Raw genomic sequence first — 27,170 nt, forward strand, 5'->3', positions numbered from 1 at the left:
CAGAGACACAGCCTACATGTACTGTTCCAGTGCCTAAAATAAACTCTGTGCCCCGCCGCTGACTGTGCCTGCCGCTCTGTGTCTTACAGAGGTGGGATGTGGCTCAATTTTCTGAATATTTTAGATCTTCCTTTTCATTTAGCAGTTGTCTTATAATTTCTTAAAAATACCTTGAAGTTACTCAGCCTAAGGTTTAATGCATTCTACAATAGGCTGTCCTGGTGGAAGTTTTCCATCTCTCCATGGAGCCTTTTAGCATGTTTTACAGCATTTATTGTTTTGGCGTTCCAGATTCATTGGTGTCATTTTCACCACTTTCATATGACAGATTTACCAGGCAGCTAGGTCAGAAGAAGTAGCAGGCCTAAAAAGCTTTCTTAAGGTCATGGCCTTCAGAAACGATACGGCAAAACCTGACACAGGACCCGAGAGAGGCACTGAAGCCTCATCAGAAATAGTCTCAGTGGAAGGGTGGCTGTCAAGAAGCCATTCCTAAAGAAGGGAAACGGGGAGTAAAGATGGAGATATGCCAAATTTGGCGAGAACTGGGCTTAAAATCAGTGGCAACAGATCTCAGGGAGTGATGAATTCGAATGTTTAATTTTTGGTTCAAATTGTTGTCAGTATACAGACAGGGCCAGGCACAACAGACAGGTAGAGCAGTGAGTGTCTACAGCCATCTGTGAAACACGATGGAGGCTCTGTCATGGTTTTTGACTGCATTTCAGCCAGTGGTGTTGGGCTTCTTGTCAATAATTTCACTAGCTGGGACCATGTCCTCAGTTACGATGAGCGATGATGGATGAGGGACCATGTACTGGTGCTGCGGTTTGGGGAAGGCCTTGAAGGGGACTGGCAGCGGCTCCCGGGCCGGGCAGATCCCCATGTACTAACCAGAAGTGAATGAAAAGAAGAAGAATGGAAAGGAGGAAATGGGGGGCATGAAAATGAGGACAGCAGGTATTGGCGAAGGAGGCATATATGGACTGAAACCGGAAGGGGCATGAATGAGGTGTGGTACCGCTCCTGACATTCAGATGATATCTCCACTTAATCAAAATTGATAGAATTATGAACACAGAAAAATAGCAAGAGCTTCATTTTTCACTGCAATGCAGTAAAAGCACAACTGGATGGAGGAAGACAGACTGGAACAGGAGTGGCCTCAATAGAGCCCAGAGCTCAACATTACTGAAGCAGTGTGGGACGATCTTGATAGAGAACAGAACAAAAGGCAGCGAACATCCAAAGAACTGCAGAGAAGGTGATCGGCTGTCCACTCTCCTTCCTGGACTTAATTGCCTGCTCAAGAAGTCTCCCAGAGCCAGGGCAATCATAAAGGACCACCTCCATCCTAACCACCACCTCTTCAACATCCTGCCCTCTGGAAAAAGGTTCAGATCCATCAGGTGCAAAACCAACAGACTAAAGAACAGCTTCTTCCCGTGGGCTGTCAGAACTCTTAATGCTAAATAAAAGTGTGAACAGACTTCTCCAACACATCCACTCTGACGCTGCTATTGATCAACTATGTGCAATATATCACTCTTTCCATGTCTGTGCAATATTTTTGGTCTTGTGCAATATTTTGGTCTCAGTGGAATTACCATCCCTACCCTAAATGACCATAGCCCCTCCAGCCTTATTTATTTATTTATTTATTATATTATATAACTGCCCTTGTATACAGCCCCACAAGGTTTCTTTTTCAATGTTTCTTACGCCTACACCATGTATATAGTTCATTCACATATATGTACACATATATACTGTTTGTTTTTTTCACCTCGTTGTTGTTGTTTTCCCTTCTTTACTTTTGCACCTTTGTGGTCCAGCTACCCAATTTCACTGTGCAAGGAACAATAAAAAGCTCTAAACCTAAGTCTACTGAAAGAAATGACAGGAACACTTGACTAAGAGAGTTCAGGCTGTGTTATAGAATAAAGGTGCTCATATCAAATATTGACTTTTTTCATTGGTTTCTCAAATATAAGTGATGCACTGTAAAGCAGCAGAAAAAGCACCGGTGAACATGTTCCTGTGTTACTTCTGGAGCATTTAGCTAACACTTTGTTGCTTTAACAACCAGTTTTGGCTTGTGGCCTCCATCAGGGTCATCACATCGACACCTGGTGAAGGCCAAAATGTGTTGGTCAAGGAATAAAGCTGTTGTGTACACTGTAGGTGCTGCTGGAGCTTTGACCTCACAAGGCTCCAAAGCGAAGAACATTTTCGTCAGTCCTGCTGCAGCAGAAATAAAACTGCTTTTACAGAGAGCCCGCAGGAGCCTCGGGCAAAACATTCCATTTGTCACACATTCTCCGATAAAACTGTTTCTGATTGAATATTCTTTCATTTGGGCGGCAGTCTATTGTGCTCCGTGGTACAAGGAGGAAAAGATCACATCCTCTTAATCTGTTGAGAAACTGAAAAGTCCACTGGGTACACCTTCATCAGCTCTGGGAAACTTATGAATCAAGCTGTTCTCATTTGCTGGAGAATAAAACATTGTGAGCTTTTGTGAGTGTTTTTTCCCCTTTTTCTTTTCCTTTTTTTGAGTCTATATGCTGCTGCAGTCCAGAGATAAGGCTGGAGTTGTTCGATATATTGTGTGTGTGTGTGTGTGTGTGTGTGTGGGGGGGGGAGTTGGGACACAGAAAACAGACACGTGCTATTCTTTTGGACTAATTCTAATGTGAATCATGATTGGGATTATTATGACAAAAGATAATGAGCCAATGAATTGTGAACTACCTTGGTGGATTTCTAAACAATGTCAAACACACACGTTCAAGTATTTAATGCCTTTCACACTTTTTTTTTACTCACAATGCACTTGACTCAGCTTGATACCGCTTAAATAATTTCATTGATTTATCTGTCATGGTGTCTAGCTTTGATTGCTTGCAGAAAATTGGTGCCAAAATGCTGCTACTTAGATCCTCTTGTTAGGCTTTTGTGCACTATTCACGTTCTCCAACAATAATGGGAGCAATCAGCCATGCTGGTTCTTGTGAATACGATACTGACTATGATTTAAAACGGCCTTAATAAACGGGAATGATGACATGAAGCTTTTAAAAGGAACCACAAGCTATCAGAATTGCTTCTGTGTGCTTTGACATAGTTTCTGTGTGCTGTCACTGGTGAAAAAAATGGGACTTGGCACTTTCATGTAAAATGAAATGATTTGGTGTTCTGTTGACGGCGACAGAAAACAATGTTTCTCCTCTGTGCTGTGAACTTTTAGAGAAACTTCTCAAAGCAGCGTGGGAAAACTTGGAAACCGTAATGAATGATTAGAAAACATGCACGCACACAAGCGTCACCGTTATGTTACACTGGTTTATGTTAACTCATTAATGCTAATTAACAACCAAGACAAAGTTGACAATATTTCCCGCTGGCTATAATTGCCTGTCGCCTGTGGATCTCCAGCATGAAGCATCCAAAGCCTTCAAAAGCAGTATTGGCTGCAGAGATCTTTCATATCTGCACAAGTCGCCTTTTAAAAAGAGCCAGCTTCTTTCCAGCAAACAGACGCTTTTATAATTTTCCCTCAGTTGTGCGTTTATCCCTGTGTTTACAGTGCGGGGAATGCCTCGGGTTGTGGTACATTTAATTCTGTTCTCGCTGTCCAGTGAGTGACTAAATGCTGCTTTTTTACGTGTGTCTGAGCGTATTTTACAGATGCGCCGAGCACTCTGGCTGCTGGTGAGTCTGCAGAATTTCTCCCGTTGATGTTTTTTCTATTCTGCAGGTTCTCTCTGGTGCCGGGACTGCACCCAGACTGGATGCTCATGTTGTTCTTTGCTCACACTCACCTGACTGTGTCTGTGACTCTGGCCCTGCTGCTGATACCTAAGGTGAATACTTCATTGTTGTTACTTGCAGATCTCACCAGTTATGAGTTTCATGGGCTTTGTGTTAATGATCAACAAAACATTCAGCAAATAAATACAAATTTAAAAAGTATTAATAATAATCTAGGGCTTTAGCACCAAGCTCCTCATTAAAAACATATAAAAAGTGCATTACACATATTAAATATGCAGTGGGATTTTTACTGACAGAAGAAGGAGTCAGCACATAAGTTAAAATTAGCACTTTTTTAACTTATGTGCTGATCACAGGATTAATTCGAGGTACATTTTCCACGACTCTTTTCAGTTAAATCTATTATCCAAATGATTCTATGACAGCGTGAGAGAGAAAGAGCTGCCTGACGCTGGACAGTATGTTTGGCCTCAGGAGCTTTCATAATCTTGTCATTTCACTGGGCCCAGCACAGATTCAAGACAGCCCCATAACACAGCTGAGCCTCCTCGATGTTTTAAAATGGGGCGGATGTTGTTTTATCTCCAAGCTTAATTTGACAGCACAGCTCCTATTGCTTCCCTTGATAAACCACAAACCCTGGTCATGGTGAAACATGGTCTTGGAGACCCCTACTGCAGGAGAACCTACCACAGAGGTGATTTAAGGCAGTCGGGCAGATGTCCGTTTGCAAATGTCCAAAATGTGCAATATGCAGTCAAGAAACTTAATGAAGGTGTACCTGAAATAGAAACACAGGGTGAGTCTGAAGATGGACTAACACTTTTGTAATATGGAGCTTGACTAAGGGAGTAGTTCCCCTCTAATTAAGTGGACCCTTCTTATTCTAGCAAGTCTACCTTTACATATGTGTAGGTGAACATTATTACTAGGGATGGGGATGTAGGGATGGGTACTTGATACTCCCTTCACCCTGGCCAAAAAGGCTAAAATGACCAAAGAAAAAGTGGAAAACAGCTAAAAATGAGAGGTTTTTGGACAAAGTTTGTGTTTTTTCCATTGATTAAGCACTGCTTCCAGCCAAGAGTGATACCATAAATCCCCTATAGCTGCAGAAAAGGCTAACATTGTTATCTTTTTACAAAAAAACAGCTGAACATGAGAGGTTTTTGGACAAAGTGTGTGGTCTCCATTCTTTAAGCACCGGTTCGAGCACCGTTTAAGCACCGGCACCGTTTCAAAAGTACCAGTTTGGTACTGGTATCGGATAGAACCAAAACGATACCCATCCCTAATTATTACATTGTAATTTCAAATAAAAGACACATAAAAATTCTATTTAATTACAGTGTAACAACATCCTTAGTGGCAGGCTACGGTGGTTGTGAGCCGAGCCATAAGCCTGTCGACATGGCAACAGATGACCCCTAGTTTCTTTGTGGCGTTTCCACACTAGATTTTGTGTGATGTGAAGCACTGTTACGTCCCATCATATTTTTTTATCAAGCTTCTATCATGCCTGCTCTGACGGGGCTCTACCCCAGAGGTCAGCTGCTTTATGCTTTGACATTTTTTATTCCTCTCTTTTTTTCCTCCACCAGCAACACTTAAACTTCTTAATAATATTAGCAGTTGGAGTCACAACAATATCAGGCTGCTTTTAGATAGTTCTGTAACCTTTACCTCAGTCATGAACGCCTGGCAGTAAATTCCTTCCTTATCTCTTTAGAAATGTCTTTTCTTTCTCCCGTCCATGCTCACTGTCATGTACATGAAATTTTCCAATTAACGCAGTGTTCACATACATGACATGATGCTAGCACTGGTAATACTAAAAATTACAGACTGCTTGACTGATTTTAGGTCTGAGCTCCTCAGCTGTAACAGTAAATGTGTAAAGGGCATTTTGGAGATTTATCTTCCTTGTTTGTTGTTCTGCAAACCAAAGAGATCAAGAAATAGTACAGGAGATGAATAGACTTTTAACGATCCTCATTTCAGCACATTTTTTGGACAAAGCCAGACCATTCATCCAGTAAAGTCCAACTTTTGTTTTGTATACCGCATGTATTGTGGGACACACAAGAGTAGCTTCAATTGGGAAAACAAAAATCTCTTCAGTGGTCTGTACATTTTTCTCATTATGCTGAGAGCTAGTGCACTTAAATGGGTAAGTGTAAAGACTCTAATATATTCAGTGAGCGCAGAATAGATTTTGAGGCACCCAAATGAACTTGTGCAGTGTACAGCTGAAACATTAGCCGTGCGCTGAATGTGTCGTTTCTTAGCTTGGGTGTAAGTGCGACTTATTTACTGGGAAAGCATTCCAGCGTTACAGAGTGATTTCCACTGTGGCTACTGCTGCATTGTAGCTTGTACACAAAACACTTCATTAATCATCTTAAGTTCCTTTGTTATTAGCAATGGGCAAACACACAGATGTACACAGGCACGTTTGCTACCATTACCTTAAACTCAATCAAACTGCGTTAGCGGTTATTGTAATTTGGCTCAGCGCTCTCGCGGGTGTCTTTATGTGCGATCTCTCAAGTCTGATGGAAAACATTTAATTCTCCTGCAGTGTGAGAAATGAAATACACCATCAACACTCTCTGTTCTTTCTTAATTAGGCACCTCAGAAGTGCAAGTCAGTCGAGTACACTGGGATAATTAAGCACAATGGGAGGACGTTAATCTCAAACTGCATCTGTTCTTCAAACTGGGCTAAATATTTGGCCTTTCGCCATCCCTAAATTTGTTATTCAAACAAAGTTAAACAATTTGAGCATGAAAATCAAGGTGCAATCTATCATTTATTTACTGAATCATTGGAATATTGCAGCCCTAACGTGCTTTCTGCAGGAAGGAATCACATATGAGGAGGAGATTACTGCCTGCATACACTGAACCGTATACATTTGAACTGGTTAGGCACAATTTGCACAGTTGCATTAGATTAAAATAATAATCAATAGCAAGATAAAATATACTGCAGTACTTTTGGAGCTATTTATCTTTTTTTATAGTTGTTTTCTTTATTGGGGTTTTTAATCTAAACTTTTGATAGTTTTGCTGTCGACAGATAGAAATTTCAATTATAAAATAACTGACTTCAGTAACAAAATTAAAGTTAAAATTCGAGTAAAAGATCTACTAAATTAGTGCAATATAATGCTCACTAAATGTCTTTAGTGAGCATTATATTGTGGACAACCTCTATAGCCAGCATGTCACATGATAACTTTTTGTTTCACTGATTTCGTTTTGTAACCTTGTTCTTGATCTGTTTCAGTTCCTGTACAAAGGGACGCAGGCGAGAGATGATATAGCCACCGAAGCTTACGAGGAGGAGCTAGACATAGGAAGATCTGGCTCCTACCTCAACAACAGCATCACCTCGGCCTGGAGCGAGCACAGTTTGGACCCAGAGGATATACGGGTAAAGCGGCCTTGTTGATCATTGTCAGATATCGACCCATTAAGTCAGAATGCAACATATATTTTTAATGGGGCACCTTCTGTCTTACTCTTCATGTCTGGTGTACCACGGTTTAGTCAGAAATCACAGCACATGTGTTAGACCACGCTCACATTACCTTTTGGTTTGTAAATGTCCAATCTTAAGCCTGGTGCATGGCCTGTGAAACTGGGTGAGACCACATTTGGACAAAAAGGTCAAGTTGAGCTAACATAAGTCCAACCTGATTAAACTGGTTAACAACTGCAATCATCATTCTCTGCAACAATAACTGAGAAACTTGGAAGAAAAACATACTAAAGGGTACTTAGCAGAAAACCTAAACAGCCTACTTGCACCCCTTTGAGTACGACTAAACACACATTTGAGGAAACTGTATACACATACTGGAATGAGCTATCAGTTAAAGGGTAGGGGCTGCCTAAATACATACTGTAATTGGATCAGAGTGACATTAAATGGGTCCATAACTTACAAAATGAGCACTATGATGTATTGAAGAAGACTTAAAATGAGCTGCTGAGACTGTAAGTGTATCAATAAAATGTTTAGTGATGTTCAACTGATTAACTTAACAAAATTTTTCTCAACATCAAAACAGTCGGAGCGCAGTTGTCTCCCCATTTGAAATAATGTGGGTTTAAAGAACTTCAGAAATGGCTTCATTTTGTTTAGGTCTGAACACTTTGTCCATCTTTCATAAGCACAGTTTCTTCCAAATATGTACACTTTCCCTTAAGCGATTCCCTTAAGATATTGCCAGTGAAGAGTGAAACAGGCAACATATGGTTGGAAGCCATTAACAGGTGGCCCTGGTTTCTCTTTCAGTAACGTTTCAATGTTTTGGTTTAAAAAGAAGGAGTTTTCTGTCATTGTACACCTGCTCAGGCCCACAAGTTCATTTTTGGCAACCACACAACTATTACCTAAAGTCAGAAGTAAGTGAGTGTTGTAATAAATTATGATTTAAGACTTTTTTTTTTTTAATTTTAGGACGAGTTGAAGAAGCTGTACGCCCAGCTGGAAGTCTACAAATGTAAGAAGATGCTTGCCAACAACCCTCACCTTCAAAAGAAGCGCAACTCCAAAAAGGGTCTGGGTCGCTCGCTGATGAAACGGATAACAGAGATCCCAGAGACTATGCACCTGCACCGGCAGTGCAGTCGTGATGATGGCAGCGAACACGGCAGCAACCGCAGCACCTTGAGGAGAAATCCCTTTGAGCCGAGCCACCACGGTAAGCCCCGGCTGTAGCACGGAAATGAAGAGAGCCAATTAGTCATTTCAAAGGAAAATATTGTGAGAGCCTGCATGCTTTTTTTCCAACTATGCTTTCCTAAACTTAATGTAATGTGTATTATATATAATATTACAAAGCCGGTTGGGTCCTGCTTAAGAAGCTCTATAAATGGGGCTTAAATGGCACTTTATAGTTGATATAAAAGATTGTTTCAGAAAGGTTTAATAACACTGGATTAAAAAGTCATGTTCACGTCCTCAATGTAAATTAAATATGAATTCTTAAACTGGCAAAAGATCAGATTTGCTTATATTTTATTTAAATATAAATGGTCTATTTTTATAATCTCTAATATCTTTGAAGGCTTAATTAAAAAATGTCAAACCTCATCTTCTGCTGTGACCAGAGTTTACAGGTCAAAAGATGAGAAGTTACATTACAAAACAATGGTCTATTGATATGTCCCCCATCAGGAAAACCTCGAGACGACTCCCTGAAGAACAAAGTCATGGGCTTGAAAAAGTCACTCAGCTATGACCACGTCTGCGACCAGGATGAAGAAGGCGCAAGCCAGAGCGGCTCAGCTGCGGGAGACAAAACGACTCCTGTTGGGACTGTAGGGGAAGGATCTCTTCTGGGCTCTCTCATTGGCCGTAAACATGCCAAGAAGCAGCTGGAACCAGCTTCGACTCCACCGAGGCTGGAACCAGCCGTGTCCACCGAATCCGTGCCGCTCTTCTGGAAATCAGCCAGCGCTCACAACCTGACACACGAGAAGAAGCCTGTGCACCTGCGCACTTCCATTATGCAGAAATCCCTGAGCGTGATTGCGAGTGCCAAGGAGAAGGTGCCGGGACTCACTAACAAGACTCAGAGCGTCGAGGATGCCAGTAAGAAGTGCGTGAAGGGACTGGAAGGGAGGACGTTATCAGAGGTGGATGAGACACCTGAGCATTACCCCAAGATGCCAGTCAGCCAATCGGTGGAGTACTCCAAGACACCTTTGAAGATGGGCATAATGAAGCAACAGGTTCTTTTTTACATAATTACATTCTTAGTAGAAACTGATTCAGCTTTAATGTGTAGCTCTTGTGCTTAAATGTCAATTAGCTCACTGACAGAAACTTATTCAGGTTTAATTTTATTAACTGATTAATTGTTTAAGTCATTTATCAAGAAAAGTACCTAATATTTCTATGCGTCCTTGAATATAAAGCTTTTATGTTTTTTAATAATAACAATAAGAATAACATTATTATCAGTTGCATACATGAATGAAAATACCATGTCTGCCTGGGGGATCCTTTGCTAAGACTAAAGCTACAGTATATCTCAGTGGTTTTCCTCATGATTGTTAATGAGGTGGGACATTTATCAAGCAGGCTACTCGGGGCACGAGATGCAAAGAGTGGATTACTGGAATCGGACTGTGCCTGGAGACCAGGACTTTGGTAAATTGACTGCTAAAAGACTGACACTGCTGGATTCTTTAAGCATCTGGCCAGATGTACTTTTTTATTGTGCAGTAGCAGTAGAGATAAGCAAAGACAGGAGGACAGAGAGGAGTGAATGGCACGCAGCAGACACGGACTACACTAGCAGTCATTTGAAGTCATGTTTTGAGGATTCCTGTAAAATAGTCCAGGGCTTAAAATGATCTCAAACGATACCTAAAAACAATTTTCCTTGCAAGATCAAGTCCAGTAGTGCTGGGCCAAGTGCAGGGTCAGAGTTTATAAAAATGTTTGCTGGTCATGGGGTTTCCTTTTGTACAGTCCCCCCCTTAAAAAACCGCCTCTTGGGTCAATCAGACGGCACAGATGGCACACATAGATGAATGGCAAGGTAGGGAAAGAAGTAGGTCAGAGACTGCTGGTTGTTTTGCACACTTCCACATTCAGGGCAGAGAGCTGTCAACACATTCAGGACATTCTTATAGTGTGTGTCAAAAGTGTATTTTTCTTTTTACATCTTTTAAATTGCGTCGAATTCAAACGTCAGGGACGCCAGTAAGAAGTGCGTGAAGGGAAGTGTCTGTCCCTGTTGTACAGGCACCACAGGGCTGCCACCCCACATCACAAAACCAAAAGACTTCTCCTAAAGAACTTCTACCGGGTTGAGAAACACTACAGACTCAGGTGGTACGTATATCTGCAGAGTCTGTTATGTAAGTGTTAGGAACTCGATCCTATAAAATATTGATTATATCAGCACCAAGTTACAGGAAGCCAGCACTTACCACAAAGCATTTAACAAATTAGGATGTCTGGTGGTCCACGCTGAACACAGGAAGCCCCCCCGCCCACCCTGCCCCCCAAGAGGGAAGCTGGAGTGGTGTATAATATTACAAATACGACATGTGGGGAGCACATGAGCATTATGAAACAGCTTCCATGCTCCCCATAAAGTGATTAGAACTTGCATTGCATTTTTCCTATATTGCTTTTGGCTGGACAAGCAAATGAAGCACCTTGGACATTTGAGCATTTATCGTTATTATTATCATTTTGTTGCATTTAATAGAGCAGTGCAGTTTCCATTCTGAAAGATTGTATCCCTGAGGATGGCTATGAGGTAACAGTCATTGATTGTACCTGCTCAGAACCTGGCTGTGTAGAACAGGCACGTTGCAGGTTGCTGCCATAGAGTGGATATAAAGGGTGGATATAGCTGCTGGGTCTGAAAAGTGAAGCCAGTGCAAAAATGCCATAAACTGCATTCTTTCTAATGGCCAAGAGGCAAAAACTCATCTGTTTGCAAGAAGACATCTTGTTGTAAAAGCTTGTTAAGTGATGACATATCAACCTTACCAACAGCTGATTTAAATGGCTAAATTAGCTCCTCAACATGTCTTGAAGTTCTCCAGAGGCCTGGTAATGAACTAATCATTTGATTCAGGTGTGGCGACCCAGGGTGAGATCTAAAACCTGCAGGACACCGGCTCTAACGTTCCCTACCCCTGTTTTAGCCTAACAATAGCTCTGTAGCAGGCCAACAGGTAGCATATCTTTATGGCAACGCTCAAATGTTGCAGATATTTATTTTTCTGTCATGGTTTGCTTCCAAAGTTTTAGCAAATTTGAACATTTTAGTTTTTTAGAAATAGCTAATATATCAGCTTTATAATGGAAACTAGCTAGCTAGCTTTCTGCTAACTTCTAATGCTGCTAAATCTTCTAAATCCTCTTTTTCATGGATGCCTAGACATACACAAACAAAAGAATTTGGACAGTTTTTAACTCTCAGTTGTGTCTCAGTGTTTGTTTAAATTTGGGAACAGAAGGCTCTTTGGACCTGGAAATAGCTAATGATTTCTGAGTTAACAAGCAGACAGGAAGTCTAAGGGAAAATGGCCTTCATCTCTCTTTCACTGTGACTTACATTTTTAAATTCAGTGTCAAGGTACAGTTACTGCTTGATGTTCTCTTTCAAATGTATTAATTCAGCCTTTGACAAGAAACAAGCATATGTGGGTGCAGACACACTTCTAACCTGTCTGATCCAATGTAAAACACCAGTGGGCAACACTGAAAACACCCACCTTGAGGCTTCAAAGCAGGACTGGAAAAAAAAAAAAGTCTACATTTTTACTTATGCCCAAACAACAAAAATAAGGTACTGCAGTCATGTGATATAGGAACCAAATATAAATGTCCACCTATCTTTGTTTAAAACTTGTTTTTTATGGTTGAAGTTCAAATTAGGTTTGCAGTGGGAGGTTTGAAAATGCATTAATCTGAATGAATGTCCTGACAGATATCCAAACAAACATGCATGTATGTGTATGTGTGCACCTCCACCCACACAGAGTGGAGCAGGCAGAAGTCGCTCAAGAGGAAACACTGGTAACAGAGAGCAGCTTTTGACCAAAATATGAGAACCACTCAACAAAACAGTCTTGAACTCAGCCCTGCACTCACTGGAGGGCCAGGCAATACACCCACCAGGTTTAAAGTAGATGAGATGATGATGGTACAGAACAGCCAGACAGACATAAAGCGATTTCTCTGATCATTGGTAGGGACAATCAACCAGTTAACCCCAAAATTCTTACATTAAGAAAGTGTTTGCTCGAGCCCCTTGTAGTATCAACTGATTTGGCATTCATTTTGATTTTTACTCCTTTATCCAACAGGTGAGTGGGAGCCAGCCATCAATTTGCTCTGAGACGGGGAGAAACCTTTACGATGTGTCCGAGGTTTGTTCCTGGGAAATGGAAGAACCACAGACTCCCTCAGAAGCAAAAACCCAGAAGCACGTTTCCATCGCTCCTGGAGAAACCACCTCGGGCCGGAGAGGCAGCAGCAGCAGCTCTGGAGTCACCAAAGGTGGTCGGTCCCAGCAGAGGCAGAAGACGGGCCAGTCTCCTTCCAACAGACGCCGCGCCAAAGATAAAGGAGGAGAAAAGGAGGAAGGAAGGGAAACACGGAAATCTCGGGCACCCAGGTCACCTCTTCCTCTCAAGCCGGATGTGTGTCCCTGGGAATTCGATGAGCAACCCATGCTGAAAGGAGATTCGGATTCCATTTCTCCAGACAGAATCAGGCGTAAGAAGAGTGTCACGCCTACTGATGGGAAACCCAAAGGGCTTCACTCAGACCACTCCAAGTCCACAGGCAGCCTTTTACAGCCCCCGTCTCTGATGGTCGAAATCTGCCCATGGGACTACACCGGCCCACCTTCACCTAAGCAGGAGAAGACCTGCAACAGCCCCACTTCACACAAGAAGAAACGGAAAGGCTCCAGCTCATCCAACCACAAAGCTGAGAAGGAGAAAGGGAGGGAGAAGAGTAGAGAAAGGCGGAGCTCCTCCAGCAAGCCTCCGTCGGAGAGGAGAAGGGTCAGCCAGTCTTCAGAATGCGGCGGGCCGGTTTCTGAGCGGCGGAGGAGCTCAACAAGAGACCCAGAGGTGATGGAGGTCAGGAGGGCGGAGGTTTTCTCCCGGGAGACCGAGCTCACGCACGGCAGCTTGGCTCAGACTAGAAAATCATCAGAGAAGAAGAAAGACGGCTCTTTGAGCACTAGTTATAAACCCGGGGCGAAAATGGTTGACGTTTGCCCCTGGGACTTTCAGGACTCTGGGGAGAGGGCGTGATGACTGCCGGGGGACGAATGAACGTACTTTTTTCATATCCAGATGACAGATATTGCATTTCATGAGAAGGGTTTCCTGTGGGTCACCTTAATGAGAAGTATGTTGTGAGGAAAGGAACATCTACTCTGCTGCCTATTGATGCAATTCAGACATAATTAATTGCTACACAGCAACCATCTTGTTCTTATATGCAGTAATGCAACATTAAAAACACTTTAAATGATTTTTTTGGTTTGTTTTTTACACTTTTGCTTGCACATTTGTCAAAGTTACATATTCTGTATGTTTTTTCACACTGAGTCCATTTTGAAAAAAAAAGAATACCCGTATTTACGAGCAGAGCAGACAATCGTTCACCACAAAGCACCGTCGACTCTTAACCTGGGCTCGCCGTCGGTCTCATGTGTCATGCCGACGATGTTCTACGTTACGCACCGAGCCAGTGGAGACTTACTTATATCAGATCAGCAGCAGGGAGAAAAGACCTAAGGAAAAAATAAACAGAAAATGAGATCTGAGAAGCAAGACCAAAGCCCCAGACACAGCTGCGATGCCTTATCTTTAGGCCAAATGCATAATTCATGTCGCCAAGATGATCTGTTAGATTAGAGAAACGTGGGAATAACAGAGGATTGTACCGCAGCCAAATGAGACAAGCTGTGTGTTTTAGTAAAAGCTTTCCATATACAGTATATGTTTTTTTCTAAAAAAAGCCGTCGCATGTGGCATACTGTCGAGCATCCAGTAGCTAAATGTTTATGGGTCAGCGTGTTCTCAAATAAGACAGTGGAGCCTTCGATGTCGTGCCTATGGTATTCGTCTCCTTACATGATGCTTTCGAAGTGACGTGCACTGTGTTTCAAATGGTCGCAGTTACAGTTGAGGAGTACTAAAATATCCATCAGGCTCTCCTGTCTGCTGATATTTGTTTACTGTTGTATTCTTTCCCAGGATGCCCCGCCCCCTTTTTTTAAAACCAATAAAAAAAAGACTCTTGGATCAGAGGCTGTAGTATCTACACATCCACTGAAACTGTGACGAGATCCTCCAAGAACCAGGACCAAGACTAGAGTGGATGATGTGAATAATGCATTCCCCTCACCACCCCATCACTTAGTTGCCCATTTACCATCTGCTTGAATGCACCTTCCCTTAAATCTTTGCACATTTTCTATTTCTAAAGCTACAACGATGCATGACCAGAACGTTTTTTTTCTTTGCCACTTTCTCACTGACAGAATATGAGTCATTTACCATCACAGCATCGTGTCCAGAAATGACAATAACAACAACAACAGCCAGCCTTTCTGTCCTGTAATCAGCCACCCACCACTGGCACCTAGAAGCAGTACGGTCACACAAAATAGTCAGTTCAGCTTCATGAGGGTTGTGTGTGCATGACTGTGAAAATTTAGGGAACGTGATGCACCACAATTCACCTTTGCATTTCTTATGAAAGCATGTGGGGTTTGTTTCAAATCTGTATTTATCTAGCATCGTAGGGAAGAATTCCCTGTGTGAGGTCTGGCTCTATAAAATAAAAATATTTTTAAAAAAAGAAGCTTGATAAACAAACATGACCCACAACTCCGACTTTCACATTTCTGTCAGATGTTTTGAGGGAGCTTGAAACGGAACGTTACCTACGTGTATTTAATGCTCGTTATACTGTCTAGTGTTGCTCCAAAGTTGCAAGCTGTCGTAGCATCCACCTGGGATTATTTATATTGTACATTCCATATTGTGTTGCATGTACATACAGTAAATATTCTGTTATCAGCTCTGAATTAAATGTTTCTATGAAATCCAGGCTCTCCTTGACTATTGTTTTTTACTCTGATTTGAATCTTTGAAGATTTTTTACTATTCAAAATGTAAACAAAAACCAAACAAAATCACACAAAATTGCTCATCTTTACTCATTAGAAGTAGTGTTTTCAATTTAAATTTTAAAAAGAATCAGCGTTCCTTTCTTTTCAAAACACCTCCTTGTGTTTGCCACTTTTTAGTTCTAAATTTAGCCTCCTGTAAATCCTATCCTAATCCCACCCAACACTGCCACCCTGTGGAGAGATATAATATTTATTTTGCCCATCAGTTGTTGATAAGAGTTGAAATAAGAATGCATGTAGCAATCATGTATAAAACTGCCAAAAAAGACACAAAGTTTAACACACAAAGAGAGAATGGCTTAGCAGGCAGTGGCCACAGACCGCTGAGCTCTCCTTGTTCTCTCTGATTTATGTGACTTTCTGTTATGCTGTGACAATCCCTGCTCCCTGTGAAAGTTCCCTGAAAAGCCTTCAGTTGATCCAAAATGCTGGAGTGAGAGTCCTGACAGGGACTAGAAAGAGAGAGCATGTTTCTCACATATTAGCTTTTTTCATTGGCTCGCTGTTAAATCCAGAATCTAATTTTAAATCTTTCTACTGAAATAAAAGGTCTGTAATAATCAGGTCCTATCTTATCTTAAACACCTCTTAGACCACCCCAATAGAGCAGTTTTCTAAACTGCAGGTTTACTTGTTGTTCCTAGAGTATTTAAAAGTAGAATGGGAGGCAGAGCCTTCAGCTTTCAGGCCCCTCTTCTGTGGAACCAGCTTCCAGTTTGGATTCAGGAGACAGACACTATCTCTACTTTCAAGATTAGGCTTAAAACTTTCCTTTTTGCTAAAGCATATAGTTAGGGCTGGACCAGGTGACCCTGAATCCTCCCTTAGTTATGCTGCAATATTCCTTGACTGCTGGTGGCTTCCCATAAATGTTTCTCCTTCTCTCACCTCTTTTTACTCACTAGTTTACACACCACTCTACATTTAATAATTAGTTATTATTAATCTCTGACTCTTTTCTACAGAGTTTCGATGTCCTCTCTTCTTTCCATCACTCTCAGCCGGTCGCAGCAGATGGCTGCCCCTCCCTGAGCCTGGTTCTGCAGGAAGTTTCTTCTTCTTAAAAAAACAGTTTAAGGAATGTTAAAACTGTAGGGTCTCACAAAATAAAGCTCCATGAGTCGATTGTTGTGATTTGGTGCTATGTAAATAAAACAGAATTTAATTTAATCCAGTGTCCGCTTATTAAATGGACTGGGGTTATATTCTATGGATTAACTCGCACAAGGTGGCATCAAAGTACAAAACATAAAAATCTAAGATTTAACAAATTTACCTGAGTAGAAAAACAAACTTGGTATCATAAGAGCTGTATTTCCATTGAGGTGTGAGCATGTTAATGCTCTTTGGTACCGGGACAGTATTTAATATTGTATCACACTTTATAAGCTAGTAAGTTTTTAAAATATCTTGATGTACTGTTAAATGCAGTGGTGTTGTAGTGCAATTTTAGACTCTGAAAGAGTTACAGGTTACAGATTAAATACATGATAAGAATTAAAGGAAAAGAACCGTTGCGGTAAGTTGAAGGTTAACCGGGAGGTTACCTCCAGCAGCAGCACCCTGTTTCATCCTGCTAATGCAATGAGCCGCGGTGACGTCATCGCTGCAGCACCGGACAGGGCTGAGTCCCTGCAGGAACAGCAAGTCCTCTTTGACACGCGATACATCAGCTCCACAGCAGCACAACATCAGGACGCTCCACATCCAGCTTCAGCTCGATCATAGCCAGAAGACGTGCGTGTGGAGGACATGGGCAACGTGCAGGTAAGAGGTCATCTATAACTAATGACAAAAGCTCAGCTGAGTTGAAACGCAGTTATTTAAATGTATTATAAAAGTTTGGTGTTAGGATGAATATTGAAGATCCAAACTCTGACAGCAGAGACGCTGAGCTACAGCCTCACTGAGTACCGCAGACAGCCTCCGCGAGAGCGTCACTTTTGTTATTTTCTTCAGTTTTGTTGTGTTTGTGTGGCCTGCGGTGTGTAAAGACAGACAGAGCTGGCGCAGTTAACTTGAGCAAGGGAGTGTGCCATGCCAGGCCCAGGGAAAAAGGCATTTCTGTAAGATCAGATCAATAAGGCCGCATTGTATTAGACCAAGGGTGGGCGAGGAGAGGAGGCTGCTGCTGCTGCCCCATGACTCAGCGATCACACACAGGCAGCACCCTTTTCTCCGCAGGAGCCTGAATGTAACACCATATTAACTCCTTTCAATGACCTCACCCTTTCATCTGCGTGGACAAGGTTACAGTTGTATGTCTAATGTAACATTATGAGTCAGTCTTATTGATTGATTGATTGATTTGCTTTACCTGTTGTGGCTGCTTTGAATGAACTGTTTGAATTTATTACTAAGAATATTCAATATTTTCTGCGATTGTGTGTTCTCCAGCCCACTATAGTCCCATGTGAGGACTTTGATGTTACAGCAGATATAAAAGCTATTCGAAAAGCCTGTAAAGGTTTAGGTAAGTACATACGAGTTTATTGTTTTAACCCCTCTCTCAGGAAGTATATTAGGTCATGCTGTAGTCATGTGAAGACTCTCTTTGTGTGTTTGATCATGATTATGATAATTGCAGTTTAGTAAGGTCGTAATAGAGCCTCTAATTTAACTGATATTAAAGCATTTGTAAAAAGTGGGGATTTGTCTTTTTATGCCTAAAAGTTTTCAGACTAATAACAGAGAAACACTCAGAAAAATCAATATTACATTTTATGTGTTGCAGAGAGTTAATTTCAACACTTGCTAAGTTTGATGTAACTACAGTACGAGGCGTACTCCACTGAGAACTGGTGTTGGTACAGAGAGGCAAATGTCATAGTCTGCAAAGATCTTTATGCAGTGGTACTTTCACAAGATAGGTGGGTGTAGGTTTCAAAGCCTGCCTCTCACACAGCGTGGACATAAGCTTCAGTCGGTTGTGTTACTAAATCCTCACTGGCATTATCTGCTACCTGCTCACTGGAGTTGTTGTTCTTCTCACCAAGCCTGCAGTGTTCCCCACAGCTTACAACTGTTGTTGTGAACAAAGTGACGTTACACAATGCATCAGAGTATTTGCACAGCTAATAACCTCCCCTGTTGATGTGTATATTTGGTTCTGTCATGAAACAGCATCTACAGGGATTATGTGGTATTTGATCAGAATCCATATCTCAGGTACATTGATTGAGTACATCTTTAAACTGTTGTCTTTTTTTAACTCAACCTCTTTTGGTCATTTCCAGATCCCTATTTTTTTTAAATTCTTTTTTCTAGGACTCTAGTAGAGTAGCTTCAGATGATTCACAATTCAATTTTTATTGATTACTATTCGTATTGGGCATTGGTGCAGCCTCATCCTTTATGACCACCCTCCTTATCCAACTCTAATGATTGGCTTGCTCTTGTAAAGCAGACATTTTCTCATGTCATTATTGGAAACATTGGCCATACTTGTTATGACATTAACACTAGGATTTATATGACAGAAAATAAAGAAACTGAAAGCTGTTTTCAGCGGCTCCGTTACTCACAAGTGCTCATCCCAGCAGGTCGCTCTGCATGTTGGATATTAACAGCAGATGCCTCTTGCTGGGATTAAACAGGGAAACCTTTACGTGTGAGGCAAATGTGTAAAACACTAGATAAACTAATTAAAACTGAAATAAGCAAACCCTCTCTAGAAAATACAGATTTTAATAAGTGTGGCAGAAGCAGATTTAGGGATAATAAAATATCTACTTGGAGAGTTCAGTACTAATCAACATGTTACGTCCTCTATAGTGTCAGCAGCCAGCACAGTGACGCGATGCTTAGCACTGTTGTCTCGCAGCAAACCAGACTTCCTGGTTGGGAGTTAAATGGTCTGAATCTTATTTAGCACTTTTCTACTCTCCCAAAGTACACAAAGCACTCTATACAACATGCCACATTCCCTTTCTTCTAAGCTTTTTATGGCTTCCTAACTAACATTCATACTCCAATGGATGCATCAGAGAGCAACTTGGGGTTAGTATCTTGTCCAAGGATACTTGGCATGCCAACTGGAGGAGCCAGGGATCGAACCACTAATCAGTAGATGACCTGCTTGACCTCCTGAGCTACAGCCACCCCAGGAGTTGATGCAAGTGCTTAGAACAGCGTCTTTGCTGTGTGTGTATATCTGCACTTCTATGTCTTCTATCCCAATGTTTAAGAGAAGGATATTCATCTGAAAGTCCTTTAACAGAAACAAAAAGGTCTGTCCTGGTGACTTCAGTCAGTGTGACGTTATCAGCCCAGTAATAGTCTAACGTTGCTGTGATAATAAAGTCATTTGAATCAATCCTTCAGGTCTGTTCTGCTGTATTTTCTCCAGGCACAGATGAAGAGGCCATTATCCAGATTCTGGCCAATCGCTCTGCAGCTCAGCGTGTGGAGATCAAACAGGCCTACTTTGAAAAATATGATGATGTACGCACCTGTCTCTTTCTGGATGTTACACACACACACACACACGCACACACACACACGCACACACACACGCACACACACACAGAATAACTGCAAATCATGTGACCTATGTATTTCCTCAGGAGTTAGAGGAGGTCCTGAAGAAGGAACTAACAGGTAGTTTTGAGAAAGCCGTCATGGCTATGTGTGACCCTCCTCACCTTTACTTCGCCAAGGAGCTGAGGAAGGCCATGAAGGGGGCGGGCACGGATGAAGCCGTGCTCGTCGAGATCTTGTGCACGGCAACGAATCAGGTCTGTGGATCGACGGTGCTGTGGATAAACGGTGTTCTGGCGCAGTGTGTTTTTATTAGAGCTGACAGTTAAATCACAATGGTGACAAAGTAAAGGCAACAGTGCTGCGTTTTGTCTTCAGAATACATAAGAAGATGTGACACGGGGAAGATAAAACAGATGCTGTAAGATGTGAGAAAAACAGAAACATCATCTTAATGCTGTCTTTTTTCACCCAACAGGACATCTTGAGCTACAGGGAGGCATATGCCCAGGGTAACGTTTCCTCTGAGTCATCTCAGGGTGTTCCTTTCCTTTCATACTGGAAAGTGTGGCTGGTTAACTAACGCACACATGTTATAATTTCATCTGGGTGTAGTGACTTGAGTTTTCCACGTTTTCTGCTGTCTGACTTTATCCACATTTAGATCACATTACAAAATCTGTTGTTGACATAGAAGTTCACATTGCACACTTCCCTTACAGTGAACGAGCGTGACCTGGAGGCAGATATCGAGGATGATACCAGTGGAGATGTGAGGAACCTCCTAATTTCACTGCTGCAGGTACAAAAAAGGTTCCAACCAGGAAATGCATTGTCTTTTGCACTGTTTCTTGAATCTCTGAGCTTCGCAGACAAATGGAAGCTTTTGTCCTTGGTTATAGCTCGAAGAATTGTTCTCTATGCTGTGACTCACCCACTAAGACATTCACTAGATTGTTAGGCATGCTTCCCTCTCCAGCTTTTTCAGGGCCCCCACCCTCTCCTGCTTCCCCTCTCTTTTCCTTTTCCCCCAGAAAAAATGACAAACATGAAGTGACTCAAGTTCTACAGCAATGCCAATCCAAAGAGCTCGGTGGCTTTCAATTTATCCACTTAATCTGGAGCACATCATTGTTATCTCATTAAGTTCTTGTCCCTCATCTTTCATTTTAAACCCCTCCTAATTTCTTGTCCTATCCTCCAATCTCTTTGTCTACAGGCAAGCAGAGACGAGGGCTACGAGGTGGACGAGGATTTAGCTGAACAAGATGCTGCATCTCTGTTTGAGGTGCGTGTTGAAATTTTTTCATTTCAAAGCCCATAACACAGGTTGCCCTTTTAATCACACCGATGTAGTTTGATGTCGGTAAGCGGATGCCTGATTTAGATGCATAAGCATGTAATCCTGGAATCACATGTACATCACAGAATCCCACATATTATTCAGTTAAAGTTTATGCAGTGTTTTAAAGAATAGACGCTGACTACAGCTGTCGTTGAGCAGTCCACCACCCCAGACGGAAGCATCTTTTTTTTAGTAAAGATTCTAGAGGAATGCCTCAAAAATGTGACTAAATAACTTATTAAATAGGAAACTTAATGTCCTTAGTAAATATACAATGCTAATGCATTAGGCTGCAGGATTTAGCCACGGACAGTATAAAACCAGTGGTTAGTCACATTATCAAGACTTGACCTTTTTCACCCTCCCTTTATGATTTGAGGCTTGGAAATGTGGTTAAATGTTTTATAGGCTATGGAAACAAATGTCAATCCTATCACTCTAGTATTGATCCAATACCAATACCAGCGTTGGTTTAGATAGTATTGATATTTAGAATTATCTGCCCAATAGGAATACAGTGCATGTCTTGCTTTGCCTCTCCAAAGCGCGAAATGGACAAGCATAAGTTAAGTTACACGCTTAAGTTGCAGTACGAGCAGGTAATATATTTAAAGCCAAAAAGTCGTAATAAAAGGAAAGTATGAAGACATTCCAGCCTCCTTCTATACCAGAAATGATTAAGCTATATGGCTAATATATATTTACACGTAAATGTGTTAATAATGTCTCTTTAAACACTTTTCCTCGATTGTTTTCTTGTTGGCTTGAAATAAAATTTCTCCTTCTCCTCGTACATACGCACGGTGGACCGGCGCGTTTATTACACGCAAGCGTTGCCGTGATACTGGGTTACACAGAGCTACTAACGTGGCTCTACAGAGTCTAATAACATAAATAGCTTTTATAGTCATTCTAATATACACACTGTCAACTTAATCTTGTCCCACATCTGAGCAAATTAACACATGTTCTCATCATTTTTTACGTAACTGACGACTGAAAGTGTCAAGGATTTATGTTGATGCTAGCATGGTGGTTAGCACTGTTTCCCCACAGCAAGACAGCCCTGTGTTTGAATCCAGCGCTTCCTCACATGAACCAAAGACATGCAGTTAGTGGGGTTAGGTTAACTGGTGATTCTAAATTACCCATAAGTGTGAGTGCGAATGGTTGTCTGTCTCTATGTGTTAGCCCTGCGACAGACTGGCGACCTGTCCAGGGTGCACCCCGCCTCTCGCCCTGTGACAGCCGGGATACCCTACACCCAGAATTGGATAAGCAGAAGAAAATAGATCAATTTAGGTTGCTTAAAAACACTGAGGGATGATCCATATTCTTTGAAATGTTGTATTTTTTCTTCTCTTTGTTCTCATCAGGCAGGAGAAGGCAGGTTTGGCACAGACGAGTCCACCTTCACCTACATCCTGACACACAGGAACTACCTGCAGCTTCAGGCCATGTTCAAAGCCTATGAGGCGGTATGTACTACATTCAATCGTTGCACGTTTTCTTTTTTTGCTGTTCTAACTCATTTATTCATTCGTTTGTCATTTCACTCACTCCTTACTGCTGTTATCAGGTCTCATGTTAACCAGCTGTCTTGCAGCTTTCAGGAACAGACATTTTGGACACCATTGACTCGGAGGCCACGGGGACACTTAAGGACTGCTACATTACTCTCGGTACGTAAGACCACAAGCATTCAGAAGTCAGTGAAATATCTTTGATTTTCAGTAACTCTGTGTTTGTGTGTTATTTTTAGTAAGGTGCGCTAAGAACCCACAGCTGTATTTTGCTCGGCGTCTTAACGCTGCCATGAAGGGACTGGGCACCGATGAGGACACACTGATTCGTATCATCGTAGGCCGCTCTGAGGCAAGTGTGTGTCTCTCTGTGTGTGAGTGTATGGCCTAGTGTGCAAGTGTAAGTATACCCTCGATAAGGTCTGAGAGTCTAAAAGTGTGTGACATCCTCTTTATTTCGCCAACCCACAGATTGACCTGGACACGGTGAAGGACATGTACCTGGAGAAGTACGACGTAACCCTGAAAGATGCACTGGATTCTGAGTGCGGTGGAGACTTCAAGCGCCTCCTCATTGAGATCCTGCACTAAAACACTTTCCTCCCGCTCCTTCCTTAGTTAACCACAGTGAAACATAACACACTCACACTTTCCCTTCTTTACCAGTGTCTCTCATCCACTCTCTAAATCCATCCCGTTTCCTCTCTTTCTCACTCTGTCAGTTCTCTTTACAGCATGGACCAAAAACAACTCAATCATTACAATATTATAGTCTCTAAATACACACTTTGTTGCAAAGATCATTAAAACCGTAGAATTTCCTTACTGATATAGCCCAATATAGTTAAGATGCATTGAATATTTATTTGACTGAATTATAGCAGCATCATAGAACTTACATACAACAAGTGCACTGGAGCATAGTGGAGCTCATGTCTTTATCCATATCATAATATCATCAAGCAGCATCTTAATTTCAAGCATATTTGAAAGCTGCAAACTTTAAGGAGCTGCTGCTGCTGCTGCTATGTATAGCATACGGCTTCCTGTGATATGTCACTTTATTTATTTGACTAAAAGATGCCTTTCTTAATATTAAAGCAATGCAATTTACTTTGTGCTGCAACACCCTCCACTTAAGTGCCGATTCTTCACATCTGAACTCTTGTATCTGAATGCACTGTTAATCATGTGTTACAGTATTGCCAAAGGCCTGAATGTTTCAAAGTATACAGTACTAGTTTTTTGTAGTCACGTCCCTAAATGTTAAATGGGATTTTTAACCTCTCACAGTTTTTCTTTTCAGTCACAGCTCACAAGTTGCCTTGGTCTCACATTTATACACATTGGACTTCTTTCTGTTTTCATTCAGTAAACTAAACTCACCACACAGAAGGACAGGTGATCGTCAAAATATTGAACGAGATGTTGTTTTGTAAGCCCTGAAGTGCAGTCCCCTTGATAGTCACAGTGTCTGTATTGAGATATATAATTTAACCTGACTGATTAAATAGTGACAGAATATACTGTTGTTGTGTTGTCATATAGCAAATTAACTAGCAAACAGTTCATTACATGGAGTAAGTAATCATTATTTTATTGCAATGTAAGTTTAAACGTGGTATGCGTACACAGAATATGAAGTGATAATAAATTTTAACTGTAACACCAAAAATATTTGACATTTTCTTCATTTCCTGCAGAGAGCAGTGTTGCATCACTTGTATTCGCCTCCTTTCAGGAAACTGGCATCAGAGGAAATCATAGTGAAATTAATAGTAATGTTTAGCCCCCGATTATAATGTGCTTTGTATAACAAATCTAATAAATAGTTCTTTAATGATCCACTTTCCATATTTGGGCTTTAACGTTTATCCTGATTTGGAGATCATTTAAGAGTTTATGTGTGTGTGGTGTGTAAAAAATCACACAAAAGTTGGATTTTACAGCATACACCTTTTAAACAGCGGGACCTTCTTCCGAGCACAGAAACTGCGAGTGGATTGTGGGGATAAAAAGTTCAAAACAAGTGAGAAGTGCTTCCAGATGCAGGGACACAACGAGGGGACGATTATTCACTTGTCTTCCCCTAACTTTACTTTCTTTCTTTCTGTATCGCTCTCCTTTTTCCTGTCTTGATGTGAAGTTTGTTTCAGTATCAGGGTAAAGTTTAGAGTGCACCTGCTTTGTGCACATTTTTGCTACCTCTTCGTCTGCAGTCTGCGCACCATATGTCGACCACTTTCCTTCCACCTCGTGCTACGCTCGGCGTCTGGCAGGCCATTTATCTGTCTGCCTGAGGTTTGTGTACTCGCCACAGAAAAGCACAAAGGTTTGTTTTCCATGCATGCATGTATAGACACAAGCTTGATGTGCAAAACATTTTGAAATACTGTATTTTTTTTTAGGGAAAGCGATCCTATTGCAACATTTTTCAATGAGGGACTGTTGGGAAATTACTGGTGCTGGTTGTTGTGGTAGGGGAAGTGTGATGGTGGGTGGATGTAGACTGAAACATTAAAAGTTTCTGATAGTTTAGCCATAAAATTAAACCTTTATACTTTTTATTTTCTCTTTAATTTCTCACTCTCTTCTGTCTCTGCTCATATTTGTGCAGTCCCTAAATAAATGTGTAGTCAGTTAGTGTTATGGCATTTATTTCCTGTCCTTTCATATTCTGAAAGCCCGGAAAATTGATAATATCAAAACAAATTATGGTTATATAATAAAGTCTCCGTGCAAAATCATGTACTGCCCAATGACACATCCATACCTAGCTGCCACACTCCTGCTTGCTCGATCATCCATCTGTAATCTATTATCCACAGTGCTAATGTTCTTAGCCAAGCTAGACGCAGCTCCAGTGTCTACTGCAGTGCCCTGACCTTTATCTTCTTCAGCCCACCGTAACTCATCCAGTCAGTCACCCATTGGCCTGCGGGTGGTTTCAATTTGTCCCAAGACATACTCTCCTTCTGTTATGTTAGCCTATGTCTGCCTGCGTCTTCTCTTTGGCCTCCTAGCTAGGATTTTGAGAGAAGCTGTGCACAAACTTTTCATTTTTCAGGTTTATTCGTTTCTGGTGAAGAAAACACAGATCCCCTGTGAGTTTTGATTTAATGAATAATCTATAGCACACATAACCTGAGGGTCATGACTTCAAAGAGCGAAATAATAACATCAAGCGGTCTATCGGATTTTATAGAGCATATGCCCAGGATCGTTATGCACTTTTTTGATGTTGTGCCAAAGAAGTGCAGCACTCTGGGACTGAGGGTCATTGGTGGAAGTGAATAGGAAATCCATTAGGAGGTTAACTACCCGGCTAATATAATTTCAGCTGTTTAAATTCATGATAAAGATCCTCTGTTCTTAGATGTGTAATAGAAAACACCTGGCAACTTCCACTCAGAGCAAACATGTTTTGCATTCAGTCTCCACATCTCAGACTGAAGCATGTAAAGCTCTTGATAAGACTAGTGCATGCAAGAATATAAAGAGCCATATATGCACTCACAAGACAGTTTATTAGTTACACTTTGTTCAAAGGTTGGACCGTTTCTTGCCTGCAGAAGTGCCTCGAATTTCTTTGTAGCCTCAGTTTCCTGTTTTGACCTGATAGGACTGTCATCCAGCGTGGCCCTTGCTGCTTTAGCTCACCTCCTTCAAGGTTCGATATATATCCACCAGTGATTTACAACTTCCTTGATATTTTCTCTGTATTGAAACTATTTCTGTAAACCCTAGACATGTTTTGTTAGGGGAGGGGGGGAGGGGAGGGTTAGGGGTTACCCCTTACCACCAACCATTCTTACTCTGATGCAGGACACCCTGAGGATAAGATAAGATAAGATAAGATAAGATCTTATTAGTCCCACATGTGGGAAATTTTTTGGTCACAGCAGAAAGTTTAAGAGCAGTAAACGTTAAGAAAAACACAACAGAACAGGGTAAGATCAAATAGAATAACATACTATACAACAAGAATAAAATACTATATACAATAGAATAAAGCACTATACAAAATAGAATAAAATGCTTTGTTATAGTAGGAAAAATTGCACTTGGTAGTATTGCACATCAGGGAGACAGTTACAATTGTGTATGGGATGTGTGTGTGTCTGTCTGCACATGTGTGGTCATCTGCAGTGACCATGTTGTAGAGTCTGACAGCACTTGGAAGGAAAGACCTGCGAAATCTCTCCGTCCCACATCGTGGGTGCCGCGGCCTGCCACTGAAGGAGCTGCTCAGTGCTGTCAGAGTCTCCTGCATGAAGTGGGAGATGTGGTCCAACAGGGATGACAGCTTAGCCATCTTTCTCCTGTCACTCACACTGCAAA

General features: G+C 41.5%; 2 protein-coding genes across 3 annotated transcripts in view; both read left to right on the plus strand.

The window, feature by feature from the left end:
* LOC102305139 (probable G-protein coupled receptor 158) overlaps positions 1–15,395 on the plus strand; it is an 81,230-nt gene extending 65,835 nt beyond the window's left edge. For both annotated transcript variants that reach the window (XM_005943191.3, XM_042228886.1), the window contains 5 exons: positions 3,761–3,866; positions 7,070–7,216; positions 8,249–8,492; positions 8,969–9,525; positions 12,631–15,395. In XM_005943191.3, coding sequence (XP_005943253.1) covers positions 3,761–3,866; positions 7,070–7,216; positions 8,249–8,492; positions 8,969–9,525; positions 12,631–13,590 — 2,014 coding nt within the window. In that variant the 3' untranslated portion in view covers positions 13,591–15,395. The remainder of the gene's footprint in view (positions 1–3,760; positions 3,867–7,069; positions 7,217–8,248; positions 8,493–8,968; positions 9,526–12,630) is intronic.
* A 1,677-nt stretch (positions 15,396–17,072) lies between these two features.
* Positions 17,073–24,504, plus strand: anxa13l (annexin A13, like). The gene is made up of 11 exons (XM_005943198.3): positions 17,073–17,249; positions 17,880–17,955; positions 19,831–19,925; positions 20,048–20,218; positions 20,440–20,473; positions 20,684–20,763; positions 21,181–21,249; positions 22,683–22,784; positions 22,913–22,988; positions 23,069–23,181; positions 23,301–24,504. Exons 1-11 carry the CDS (start codon positions 17,235–17,237, stop codon positions 23,418–23,420), a joined length of 951 nt encoding a protein of 316 aa, XP_005943260.1. The 5' UTR covers positions 17,073–17,234; the 3' UTR covers positions 23,421–24,504.
* The last annotated feature ends 2,666 nt before the right edge of the window (positions 24,505–27,170 follow it).

This window comes from Haplochromis burtoni, unplaced genomic scaffold (genome assembly GCF_018398535.1).
Source record: "Haplochromis burtoni strain Fernald_Lab_line unplaced genomic scaffold, NCSU_Asbu1 Contig_362, whole genome shotgun sequence".
Classification (NCBI taxonomy): Eukaryota; Metazoa; Chordata; class Actinopteri; order Cichliformes; family Cichlidae; genus Haplochromis; species Haplochromis burtoni.